This window comes from Schistocerca nitens, chromosome 11 (assembly GCF_023898315.1).
Source record: "Schistocerca nitens isolate TAMUIC-IGC-003100 chromosome 11, iqSchNite1.1, whole genome shotgun sequence".
Lineage (NCBI taxonomy): Eukaryota > Metazoa > Arthropoda > Insecta > Orthoptera > Acrididae > Schistocerca > Schistocerca nitens.
The window spans coordinates 103,088,728-103,102,913 of NC_064624.1; the positions used below are offsets into that span (position 1 = coordinate 103,088,728).

The 14,186-nt window shown below is 46.7% G+C and overlaps 1 protein-coding gene across 2 annotated transcripts in view; it reads left to right on the forward strand.

Moving 5' to 3' along the window:
- The window catches only part of LOC126213054 (speckle-type POZ protein-like), a 121,680-nt gene extending 108,145 nt beyond the window's left edge, over nt 1-13,535 (forward strand). For both annotated transcript variants that reach the window (XM_049940625.1, XM_049940626.1), the window contains 2 exons: nt 5,019-5,595; nt 13,274-13,535. In XM_049940625.1, coding sequence (XP_049796582.1) covers nt 5,019-5,595; nt 13,274-13,277 — 581 coding nt within the window. In that variant the 3' untranslated portion in view covers nt 13,278-13,535. The remainder of the gene's footprint in view (nt 1-5,018; nt 5,596-13,273) is intronic.
- The last annotated feature ends 651 nt before the right edge of the window (nt 13,536-14,186 follow it).

Sequence of the window (14,186 nt, forward strand, 5' to 3'; positions counted from 1 at the left end):
TTTCCAACATTTCTCCTTTTCTTAAAAGCCTTCAGAGGATTTCTAATAACTTTACTTTTACTCATTGTTATACTTCAACAAAGCAGAGACTCAAGAAACAGAATTAATTACGAATATGTTCGAGATAACGACAGAGTAAATAAACATGAAACAATCGACAATCACACCAGCGATATATATTGAACCATCACAGGTTAGCCACAACACATACTTTATCTCACATCACTAAAATGTACCTGATGAACACAGACGTTAATAACAACACCATTTGACAGCAGTTTAACAGCGCCACAGTGGGACACGCCCATGTAGAACACATTTCAAAAAAAATTTAAAAATAGTTGTAGTCTTCGGAATTGAATAAATTATATATCTATTAAAAGGTAATAGTCTGCAGATTCAGAAAACGCAAAAAAGTAAAAATTGAACTTTTCATGATTTTGAGCCTTTCTGGAGCCCCTTAACTAGACACGTCCCATAGACCTGCAGCTAGCAGAAGTAGCGCGTAGCTGTAGTTGACACAGGATGACCCACTTCACGTCAATGGCTGGTGTCGAGTACTACTCGATGTATGCAGTGGTCGATGACAAATGCTGCATGGCTGGAATGAGTGGTAATTACTGTCCCTTGATGTAGCTCTGTTTGTCTCTTTTGGTCACAGGGTGTAAACCAGGCCACCACTGATATGGCCTGACCCTTGAACCATCATGTGTTGACAATATTCTTACAGTTGGTGACAGCACCTCGTGTGTCATAACTGAGCTCACTTTGGTACTGGATTGGAGGCTTTTGTCACATCAGCTCAGCACTTTTCTAGCTTCTGCACTGGAATGTGGTGGGCAGCCCTATAACTCACCTGGCTACAGGTTTCATAAGCTCCTGGCCCACGCGAGCACAGTGTTATAGCTTAAAATCAAATTTTATTTTTGGATGCACTCCCCATTCCAACTCCTGTTATGCTAACCCTGTCCAATTCACAATGTCTGATGGCTGGTAGACTTCGTGGCACAGTACCTTAGATCCCAACCTCCTTAGCTCTCTAGGTAAGTTGATAATACCATGTAGGGGTATATTATAGTGTAGCAGATGCTTCAGCATGTACAACAAAATTGCAGCAGTTACCACCACAAAATCAAGGCGATGGGTGTCTCAACTTTGAGCCCATTTTGGTTTTGGTTCTCATTTGTGGAACCTGTATCTGTCTACCACCAATCTTCCTGAACTACCAATACACCACATACAAACTGAGTGGGTCACACTTAGCAAATAAGTGGTCACTACCGGCCATCAGACATTTTGAATTGGACAAGGTTAGCATAAGAGGAGTTGGAATGGGGAGTGCATCCAAATATAAAATTTGATTTTAAGCTACAACATTGTGATCGGATGGACCAGAACTTGGGAGGAGCATATGAGCCATAGTGCTGCCCACCACATTCCAGTGCAGAAGCTAGAATGGTGTTGAGCTGATGTGACGAAAGCCTCCATTCCAGTAACGAAGTGAGCTCAGTTAGCACACGTGAGGTGCTACCACCAGCTGCACGAGCCAGAATATTGTCAACACATGATGGTTCAAGGGCCAGGCCATGTCAGTGGTGACCTGGTTTACACACTGTGACCAAAAGTGACATTGCGTTAACACAGAGCCAGATCGAGGAGCAGTAATACTACCCACTCCAGCCATGCAATATTTGTCATCAACCACTGCATACATCGAGTAGTACTCGACACCAGCCATTGACCTGAAGTGGGTCATCCTGTCTCAACTACAGCTATATGCTACTTCTGCCAGCTGTGGGTCTGTGGGCCGTGTCTAGTCCTGACACTACTGGAGCCAAACTGGGGCCTTGCAGCTGGGCACCTACTGCTGGCTGACTCTAAGGATTCTAGGGTGCATTCCGGGGTCCTCGGTTTGCAGTCTGCATGTGCGTGCCTCCTGCAGCGCATCAACTGTGAGCTGCTGGCCGCTCTCTGCATTTTGGTGGAAGAGCATGGCTGGCCTACACTGACAGCTGCCACATGTCTACATTGGCATGCCTGACATAGCTCCGCATCCACTGCGGTGGCGAGCTCATTTGTGGAACTCGTTTCTAAAAGGTACCAAATCCAAAAAATTAAAAAAAATGACTTATAAAATGGGGGTCTTTACATAATAGCTTGCTGGAAGTAATACACAAATATTTTCTTGCAAAAAGTATCACACCTCTTATATAGAGGTAGTCCTATCCGACATTTTACACCAAAACATATCAAATGCCTTTGAACTTTTGTAGGAAGAGTTATCAAATCCTCTTGCACTGGTCTGACTGAATGGTGTGACATCACAAACTCCGCCAACTTTCCTTTGTTATTGTGTTATTTCATGTAATATTCTTTTGTTTTCTGATGTATTTGTTTACAGTGAACATTTAAAATGAGTTCTGATGTGTCCGATAGATACACCAATGTGCCTGAATTTACAAAAAAGCTAAGGAAACGTAAAAGTCAGGAAATACATGTAAGTGCAGTGTTTTGAGACACGGAAAACATAATGTTGGTGGTGGTGGTGATGATTGGTTTGTGGGGCACTCAACTGCATGGTCATCAGCACCCGTACAAAGTCCCAATTTTTACGCAGTTCAATTTTTACACAGTCCAGTCTAGCCCCTGTCACAAATGATGATAATGATGAGGATGAAATGATGAAGACAACAAAAATACCCTGTCCCCAGGACGATGGTAGGGAGGACGAATGATCGACTATGAAATTGTATCTCATCTTTAATGGAGATCGCATATGGAACACTTGTGTGACTCATTCTTGACTACTGCTAGATTGTTTGGTATCCCAACCAGGTCGGATTAATGGAAGACATCAAAACAGTTCATAAGTCTGCTGCTACATTTGTTACCGCTAGGTTTTACCAACATGCAACTCTTACAGAAATGCTCCGTGAACTCAAATGGAAATTCCTGGAGGGAAGGCGACATGCTTTTCGTGAAATGCTATTGAGACAGTTTGGAGAACCAGCATTTGCGACAGACAGCAGGATGTTCCTACCACTGTGAATGTACATCTCGTATAAGGACTACAAAGACAAGATAAGAAAACGAGGGCTGGTACCGACGAGTATAGACAATCGTCTTTCTCTCGCTCCATTTGCGAGTGGAAGAAGAACGAGAATGGCTAGTGGTGGTACAATGTCCACTATGTGATCAAAAGTGTCCGGACACACCCAAAAGATATGTTTTTCATATTAGGTGCATTATGCTGCGACCTGCTGCCAGGTACTCCATATCAGCGACCTCAGTAGTCGTTCGACATCGTGAGAGAGCAGAATGGGGCACTCTGCGGAACTCATGGACTTCGAAAGAGGTCAGGTGATTGGGTGTCACTCGTGTCACACGTCTGTACACGAGATTTCCACACTCATAAATATCCCTAGGTCCACTGTTTCCGAGCTGATGTGGAAACGTGAAGGGACACGTGCAGCACAAAAGCGTACAGGCCGGTTTCGTCTGTTCACTGACGGAGACCGCTGACAGTTGAAGAGGGTCGTAATGTGTAATAGGCAGACATCTATCCAGACCGTCGCACAGGAATTACAAACTGCATCAGGATCCACTGCAAGTACTGTGACAGTTAGGCGGGAGGTGAGAAAACATGAACTTCATGGTCGAGTAGCTGCTCATAAGCCACACATCACGCCAGTAAATGCCAAACGACGCATCGCTTGGTGTAAAGAGCGAACCACGGTACACAATGCGGCGATCCGATGGTAGGGTGTGGGTATGGCAAATGCCCGGTGAACGTTATCTGCCAGCGAGTGTAGTGCCAACAGTAAAATTCGGAGGCAGTGGTGATATGGTGTGGTCGTGTTTTTCTTGGAGGGGGCTTGCACCCCTCGTTGTTTTGCGTGGCACTATCACAGCACAGGCCTACATTGATGTTTTTAGCCCCTTCTTGCTTCCCACTGTTAAATTCGGGGATGGCGATTGCATCTTTCAACACGATCGAGCACCTGTTCATAATGCAGCCTGTGGTGGAATTGTTACACGACAATAACATCCCTGTAATGGACTGGTCTGCACAGAGTCCTGACCTGAATCCTATAGAACACCTTTGGGATGTTTTGGAATGCCGACTTCGTGGCATGCCTCACCGACCGATATCAATACCTCTGCTCAGTGCAGCACTCCGTGAAGAATGGCCTGCCATTCCCCAAGAAACCTTCCAGCACCTGACACAACGTATGCCTGCGAGAGTGGAAGCTGTCATCAAGGCTAAGGATGGGCCAACACCGTACTGAATTCCAGCATTACCTGTGGAGGGCGCTAATAACTTTTAAGTCATTTTCCGTCAGGTGTCCACATACTTTTGATCACATAGTGTACCTTCCGCTATGGACTGCACGGTGGCTTGCTCGGTATTTATGTAGTTGTAGTTGTGGAATAGGAGCTTTCTTCTTGGAAGGGTGTATGGTAGCCGTACTGTTGGAGGGTTCTTCGAGCTCCAGTCTTAGGTTTATTCGGTCACCAGTGTCATCCTTTCGTCATCTGTAGGAAGAATGTGAAGAACAAATACACCACATTAAACACATACTGACTACACTCACCTATACCAACGGATACAGAACTCTCACACACTGCAAAGAAAGGGGCCACGTTGTGCGGTGGAAAAATACCCTTCCCACTTCTATAGATGGACCTACCTCTCAGGATCTCCCGTGAATTTCAAAATTTTCTCTGGACACTGAATGTTCAAACAAATTTCGGGCATGCAGCTGATCCTCCTTTAATTCCTCCCATGGCATTTCGACAGGACGCCTGCCAGTCACTGTCAGGAGAGCCATCAAAGACTTCTAAGGCTCACTTGAAGAAGACTAGCAGGTTCCCAGTAGAAATATCGTGGGAGGAATTGAAGGAGGACCAGCTGCATGCCCGAAATTTGTTTGAACACCCAAAAGTCTCTTTTTACAGTAAAACTACTTATTCCTGCAATATTACGTCATAGTAGTAGTGTGGTCTCCTCATTTCAGGCTCGGCCAACACATCTGCAAGCGAGCACCAGAGGACCCTGGCGGCAGACCTGGGCGCGCTCCTTCGCTCTGGACACTCTGCAGACGTCACCTTCACAGTAGGGGAAAGCCAGCTGAGAGCACACAGGGCTGTCCTGGTGGCCAGGAGTCCCGTGTTCGCTGCCATGATGGCCCACGACTGCCTGGAAGCCAGCAGTGGCCACATTCCCGTCGCAGACATCGACGCAGACGTGCTCGGCCAGCTGCTGACGTTCTTGTACACGGACGAGATTCACCTGGACGATCCGCTGATGGCCCAGAAACTTCTGGCCGCCGCCGCCAAGTACCAAGTGCCCGTCTTGAAGGAACAGTGTGAGCTCGTCATCTCCCGAAACCTCTGTGTGGGAAATGCAGTGGCCTGTGCCGTCCTCGCCATTGAGCATTCCTGTTCCCATCTGGAAGAGTCCGCCGCGCACTTCATCGCAGCCCACTACCGGGAGGTGATGGCCACAGAGGAGTGGGCCGAGGCTGTACACAGGTACCCGGACCATGTGGTGGAACTCAGTCGCCTGGTTGCAGCGGCTTCCCCAGAGACCAGGTGTGCACTTCTAACTTTCAGCTCGTCTTTGTTGTGTGTGTGTGTGTGTGTGTGTGTGTGTGTGTGTGTGTGTGTGTGTGTGTGATATAAAATGTGAAGCACCCAGAAGACAAGGCATGTATGCACTCTCAGAGGGTGTGTAAATGATTAAAGTGACCATTCTCTCTAGCAGACAGAATGGCCACCAGAGTGCATTAGTGGTTTCCACATTTAGTGTTGTAACCAAGTCTGGTAGGGTATATAAGGGGTTGTGAATGCTGTCAGATTTGAGTGGTCACTCTGAAGGAGACAGAGGTGCCGTGTACTTTTCTCAGACAGTATTATCGGCAGCTGACAGAATTTGAAAGGGAGCTCATTGTGAGTCTCCATTTAGCCTGCCGGTCGAATTGTGCAATACCCAGATTTGTGATCAGTCGGATGTGGCACTGTTCTGATATTAAACTGGCGGGAAACTTGAGGGCGAGCATACTCGTCAAGGTTCCAATCTACTGTGTCTGACCACCACAAGGAAAGATCACTGCATTTTGCATCAAGCAGATCATAGTCCCTTCATATATAGGTCTATCATCCGACAACAAATAATGAACACCCTGCAACATTCGTACCATCCACCACCATTGGTCAGAGAGTAGCAGCAGGCAGACTAGGGAATTATCATTCCGTGCATAGACTGCCATTAACACCACAACACAATGGCTGCATTTGCAGTTGTGCCCTGGCTGGGATGCATGGATTGTTGATGAATAGTGTCATATTGCGCTCAGTGATGAATGGAGGTTCTGTACTACCCTTAATGACCATCGCTTGCGAGTTTGGTGGTGACCAGGTCAGAGAGATCCTATTCCACCAATATTTTGGATTGGAGTCATGAAGCCATATTATCTTTGGCATCATGGTGTGGGGAGACATTGGCTGTGACTTCTGGCCACAGCTGGTATTCATCGAGGGAACTTGAATGGCACAAGCGTATTTGGCAGGCTTTCTTTGTCCTCGTCCATTACCTCTCATGCAACAGAATCGTTATGCCTTTTGTCAATAAAACAACGCTGCACATGTGTCTGTCGTTTGGCGGCCCCACCACCAGGTACAAGTCTTTTTATTTGCTGTCATTTTTGTGCGTCAGTGATGACGAAATGACGACGAGGGCAGCACAATAGCCAGTCCCCGAGCAGATAAAATCACCAATCCTGCTAGGAATCAACCCCACACCACTTCGATTAGCAATCTGTCGTGCTGACACCACAGCTACTCAGGCAGGCGTGTCCCTGAAGTGTCTGCATGATTACTAGGTACTCATGTGTCCCAGACACATGTGTGCGGAGCAGCTTGGATGTCAACTCCATCCCAGTGTCAGCATCCAGGATATCGAGGACCAATTACAAAAGATGAGGCCCAGCTTATCTCAGGTGGGGATGCAGCAGCTTTACAACTTTACAACACCCTCCCCAACCAGATCAGTGGAGGCACTGATAAGTGGGCTCATATTGGCACTTCCTCTGTAAATTTGAATCGATTTTGTGATAACTGAAATACCAGCGCATGACCCCTCAGTTCATGAAGTTTCAATTTGTTTCCTCCTCCCTGCTCAGAGAGGGGTCCAGAAAATATAGACTCCCTCTGATAGTTAATGTCTTTGCAAGAAAATTACATGTCATGGCAATTCTGGGCGGCAGAGTCCTCCATTGTTTTCTCGACAGATGTTGGCATGCATATGAGGAATTGTGAAGGCTGCAAAGTGTACATTCCAAGATCACTGACGCTACGAACGAGGACGGCCTGGGTCCAAGGATGGACTACTGCGAGTGATTTGAAGGCATCCTTCACAAGGATAAATGGTTTACAGGGATGTAAGAATACAGAGTCTAACATTGAATAAAAAGTTCTCAAGTTTCTGACTCCGTTAAGTAACTAAAATTGCACGAGCTTTCGGTGAATTACTCCTCGGCCATGGTCAAGTGGTATGACTGCCAGTGGGCTGTTCGTACGCCCCTTCTATACACTAGCTGCCTAGTGTGCAGTCAACAGTGCCTGTGGCATCGTCATATAAGGAAATATGTCGAGTATTGGTTTAAACATTCTTGGATGTAATTTTAGTTTTTATTTTTCAACGACACGTTTCGCCTTATTTAGGCATCTTCAGGTTATCTTAATTTGGTATTTCTTAGAAGAATCCATTAGTCAGTATAGCCAAAGGGCATCGTCGAATATATCAGGCCAATATCGACTTCGTTAAAGCCAGTAAAACCTTTTCTAAATGGACATATGTCGACTCGGCAATCGATGCACCCACTTCAGCCACGCAATCATTGGATCTCACACCCTGCTGAGCTGCAGGCTACCGTCTCTATTTAGGGTGTTATTGGTGATTTTCATTTCAATGGCTTCTTTAATTACACCATACCAGAAGCTTGCGTGGGGTGGAGATCATTTCATGGTTTCAAACTGACCCCCACTGGCAGCCAAACAACGTTGATGCCACTGAACTGTTGACCTAACTATGGCTGTACTGTTGCTGGTGTGATAGCCACACAGGATGCCTCAATGATTTCTCATAGCTCGTTCAGTATATTTGGCTCCTGTTGACAAACTTCGTTTTTCAAGTTCCCCATAGGCAGAATTAAAGAGGTGTAAGGTCCAGAGACCATGGTGGACACTCAGCAGCTCCTCTTTGATCGGCCCATCGTCCAGATAGATTCAGTCAAGCGGGCCCTGACATCTCTGTGGCCATGAGCTGGAGCGCCCTCTTGTTGCAGGTAAAATCTTTCATTTCCAAACACTTGTCAGATGGCAGGTAAAATCCCCGTTTGCATCATATGAAGACACACCTCACCAGTCACAGTCTCTTCAAAGAAGAATGAGCCGATCGAACTGTGCAATTAGAGACACCACACCACACACCCGGTAGATAACCATGTCTGTCCATGTGAATGTGAGGGTTTTCAGGAGGCCAGTACACATAGTTGTGCAGTCGGTTTTCCACCTGTGTCAAGTAATTAAAATAACATGAGCTTTCAGCCACACACTCCTTGTCTTCTGGCAAGTGATACCAGTGCCAGTGGGATGCTGGTGCGCCCCTTACATACATTACTGGCCATTAAAACTGCTACACCATGAAGATGACGTGTTAGAAGCGAAATTTAATCGACAGGAAGGAGATGCTCTGTTATGCAAATGATTAGCTTTTCAGAGCCTCCACACAAGGTTGGCGCCGGTGGCGACACCTACAACGTGCTGACACGAGGAAAGTTCCCAACCGATTTCTCATACACAAACAGCAGTTGACCGGCGTTGCCTGATGTTGTTGTTATGCCTCGTGTAGGGAGGAGAAATGCGTACCATCACGTTTCCGACTTTGATCAAGGTCTGATTGTAGCCTATCGCGATTGCGGTTTATCGTATCGCGCCATTGGTTACACGTCCCGGTCACCTCTTTTCGCATTGACGGCACTTTGAGCAGTGGACGTTACATTTCAGATGTGTTACGACCCGTGGCTCTACCCTTCATTCGATCCCTGCGAAATCCTACATTTCAGCAGGACATTACACGACCGCATGTTGCAGGTCCTGTATGGGCCTTTCTGGATACAGAAAATGTTCGACTGCTGCCTTGGCCAGCACATTCTCCAAGTCTCTCACCAACTGAAAACGTCTGGTCAATGGTGGCCGCGCAACTGGCTCGTCACAATACGCCAGTCACTACTCTCGATGAACTGTGGTATCGCGTTGAAGCTGCATGGGCAGTTGTACCTGTACACGCCATCCGAGCTCTGTTTGACTCAATGCCCAGGCGTATCGAGGCCGTTATTAAGGCCGGAGGTGGTTGTTCTGGGTACTGGTTTCTCAGGATCTATGCACCCAAATTGCGTGAAAATGTAACACATGTCAGTTCTAGTATAATATATTTGTCCAATGAATACCCGTTTATCATCTGCATTTCTTCTTGGTGTAGCAATTTTAATGGCCAGTAGTGTACACTTGCCGCCAGTTGCGACGCCATTGGTGCCCGCCGCATCGCCATGTAGGGGCATACGTCGACTCTGCGATGACCATGCGACCACTGCATCGTGTGCTGTGCTCAGATGCAGGCCACCATCTCTGCTCAGATCATTATTGGTGGTTTTCATTTCAATAACTTCTTTAATTACACAATCCCAGAATGGATATATCTGGTCTGATGCGGCGGAATTCATACCGAACAGTACTGTAAACTGCCACAAGTGTGCTGGCCTCTGGCCAGTTCTGTGTGCTGGCCTCCTGAAAATCCTCACATTCACATGGACAGACACGGTTATCTACCAGGTGTAAGTGTGTGCTGTGGCCTCTCTCATTGCACAGTTTGATTGGCCCATTCTTCTTTGAAGATACTGTAACTGGTGAAGTGTGTCTCCATATGCCGCAAATGTGAATTTTGCCTTCCATCCAAAAGGTGTTTGGAAACGAAAGATTTTACCTCCTACAAGATGGCGCTCCAGCTCACTACCACAGAGATGTCAGGGCCCACTAGGATGAATCTACCTGGGTGATGGGTAGGTCGAAGAGTAGCTGCTGAGGACCCAGTATGTTCTCCAGACCTTACACACACACACACACACACACACACACACACACACACACACACACAGTGTGTGTGTGTGTAGGGTGAGTCACCTAACGTTACCGCTGGATATATTTCGTAAACCACATCAAATACTGACGAATCGATTCCACAGACCGAACGTGATGAGAGGGGGCTAGTGTAACTGGTTAATACAAACCATAAAAAAAATGCACGGAAGTATGTTTTTTACCACAAACCTACGTTTTTTTTAAATGGAACCCCGTTAGTTTTGTTAGCACATCTGAACATATAAACAAATACGTAATCAGTGCCATTTGTTGCATTGTAAAATGTTAATTACATCCGGAGATATTGTAACCTAAATTTGACGCTTGAGTACCACTCCTCCGCTGCTCGATCGTGTGTATCGGAGAGAACCGAATTACGTAGGGATCCAAAGGGAACGGTGATAGACCTTAGGTACAGAAGAGACTGGAACAGCACATTACGTCCACATGCTAACACCATCTTATTGGTCTTTTTCACTGACGCACATGTACATTACCATGAGGGGTCAGGTACACGTACACACGTGGTTTCCGTTTTCAATTACGGAGTGGAATAGAGTGTGTCCCGACATGTCAGGCCAATAGATGTTCAATGTGGTGGCCATCGTTTGCTGCACACAATTGCAATCTCTGGCGTAATGAATGTCGTACACGCCGCAGTACATCTGGTGTAATGTCGACGCAGGGCACCACAATACGTTGTTTCATATCCTCTGGGGTTGTAGGCGCATCACGGTACACATTCTCCTTTAACGCACGCCACAGAAGAGGTGTAAGATCAGGAGAACGGGCTGGCAAATTTATGCGTCCTCCACGTCCTATGAAACGCCCGTCGAACGTGTACCTCACCCCTCATGGTAATGTACATGTGCGTCAGTGAAAAAGGCCAATAAAAATGTGTTAGCATGTGGACGTAATGTGCTGTTCCAGTCTCTTCTGTACCTAAGGTCTATCACCGTTCCCTTTGGATCCCTACGTAATTCGGTTCTCTCCGATACACACGATCGAGCAGCGGAGGAGTGGTACTCAAGCGTCAAATTTAGGTTACAATATCTCCGGATGTAATTAACATTTTACAATGCAACAAACGGCACTGATTACGTACGAAATATATACAGCGGTAATGTTAGGTGACTCACCCTATATACACTCCTGGAAATTGAAATAAGAACACCGTGAATTCATTGTCCCAGGAAGGGGAAACTTTATTGACACATTCCTGGGGTCAGATACATCACATGATCACACTGACAGAACCACAGGCACATAGACACAGGCAACAGAGCATGCACAATGTCGGCACTAGTACAGTGTATATCCACCTTTCGCAGCAATGCAGGCTGCTATTCTCCCATGGAGACGATCGTAGAGATGCTGGATGTAGTCCTGTGGAACGGCTTGCCATGCCATTTCCACCTGGCGCCTCAGTTGGACCAGCGTTCGTGCTGGACGTGCAGACCGCGTGAGACGACGCTTCATCCAGTCCCAAACATGCTCAATGGGAGACAGATCCGGAGATCTTGCTGGCCAGGGTAGTTGACTTACACCTTCTAGAGCACGTTGGGTGGCACGGGATACATGCGGACGTGCATTGTCCTGTTGGAACAGCAAGTTCCCTTGCCGGTCTAGGAATGGTAGAACGATGGGTTCGATGACGGTTTGGATGTACCGTGCACTATTCAGTGTCCCCTCGACGATCACCAGTGGTGTACGGCCAGTGTAGGAGATCGCTCCCCACACCACGATGCCGGGTGTTGGCCCTGTGTGCCTCGGTCGTATGCAGTCCTGATTGTGGCGCTCACCTGCACGGCGCCAAACACGCATACGACCATCATTGGCACCAAGGCAGAAGCGACTCTCATCGCTGAAGACGACACGTCTCCATTCGTCCCTCCATTCACGCCTGTCGCGACACCACTGGAGGCGGGCTGCACGATGTTGGGGCGTGAGCGGAAGACGGCCTAACGGTGTGCGGGACCGTAGCCCAGCTTCATGGAGACGGTTGCGAATGGTCCTCGCCGATACCCCAGGAGCAACAGTGTCCTTAATTTGCTGGAAAGTGGCGGTGCGGTCCCCTACGGCACTGCGTAGGATCCTACGGTCTTGGCGTGCATCCGTGCGTCGCTGCGGTCCGGTCCCAGGTCGACGGGATTCTAGCACCTTCCGCCGACCACTGGCGACAACATCGATGAACTGTGGAGACCTCACGCCCCACGTGTTGAGCAATTCGGCGGTACGTCCACCCGGCCTCCCGCATGCCCACTATACGCCCTCGCTCAAAGTCCGTCAACTGCACATACGGTTCACGTCCACGCTGTCGCGGCATGCTACCAGTGTTAAAGACTGCGATGGAGCTCCGTATGCCACGGCAAACTGGCTGACACTGACGGCGGCGGTGCACAAATGCTGCGCAGCTAGCGCCATTCGACGGCCAACACCGCGGTTCCTGGTGTGTCCGCTGTGCCGTGCGTGTGATCATTGCTTGTACAGCCCTCTCGCAGTGTCCGGAGCAAGTATGGTGGGTCTGACACACCGGTGTCAATGTGTTCTGTTTTCCATTTGCAGGAGTATATATATATATATATATATGTGTGTGTGTGTGTGTGTGTGTGTGTGTGTGTGTGTGTGTGTGTGTCAAATGGACAGTATACACCATACTGGCAGGTGCAGATGTTTACTAACAACCACAATATCCATATGGCCCCAGGATATCTCATTACGTCATTTTATTGCATGTCCTCAGTTATCAGTTTGTTTTTCAAATTCTCATATGCTAAATATGACATGTTATCATGTGTGCTACTTTGATACATTATGTATATGATGCTATGTGAAGTGAGTAGGGAGATCTGTATTATCTCAGAATGTTTATGTAGTTGCTATTACCCTGTAACAGCACACAGCGTTCAATGTATGTTCCAAGTCAGGGAAAAATTCTCTCTAGTTAACTTAGGCCTCTAATTTTTTTTAAAAAAAATTCAATGTTTTGTATTATTGCACTCAAAAAGTTTCATTGAAATTTCCACTTTTTTCCACAGTTAGCTCACTAGCAATTGGCTGTCTTTGTCCACAGGTAACTTCAGCTGAAGGATTTTCATTTCTACTTTCATGGACCAGTGAGCATCAATGGGGCCATTGTTGTTATCACCAATTACCACCAGGTGTTCCCACCAACAATATGACTGTCAGACTGCCAACTGGTTTGATGGACTCACCATGGCTTCACCATTGAACTCAAGCTCTTCATCTCAGAGAAGCGCCTGTACTTTTGGCTTAATATATATAACTGTTTGTGGTGAATTGTACTGTGGATAACATTACATATTGTAACAAGATCTTTTTATCAGTACTTTCTTTAATTCTACAATAGGTTTAATAGCTCTATCCTTTTTGTAGCATTAACAACAAAGCGTAAAAATGTTATGTGAGATGTATATTCTGAAAGAAAGTTCATTTGGTGGTCAGGAGCATTGTCATGATACCCAAGGTTTAGATTTCGATAGATTTCTTCAAAGAATATGTTTTCCTCTGAAAAATATTTCATACTGTTTGGCATTGAAAAGCTGCAATACTTTCCCACAGATGTGTTTTGATCCCCACCATCCTAAAAAATGCGTCTGTGCCAAGCCCACATAATCCTTGTCAAAATTATCCTGAGACTGGCTGGTACTGCAATCTTGAAAATGTGTGATAAGCTGAAACTCAGAATGCGAATGCCTTCTAGATTTCCACAGCAGTCGAGCCACTGTTAAGTCAATCTACTGAACTCTAGCATCTGAAAGTTTGTGCTAGACTTCTGCTAGAATCCAGAATGGAATCTTTTGTTGGAGGTTGTATGATCTAATCCTGGTCTGGCACAAAGTTTTAATCTGCCAGAGAGTTACAAATCGGCGTACACTCCCCTGCAAGGTGGACATTTGTTGTGGATAGTCTAGTACTTCTCAGATGGAGTTGACTATCATCATGTCGCTGAAAATGATACAAAA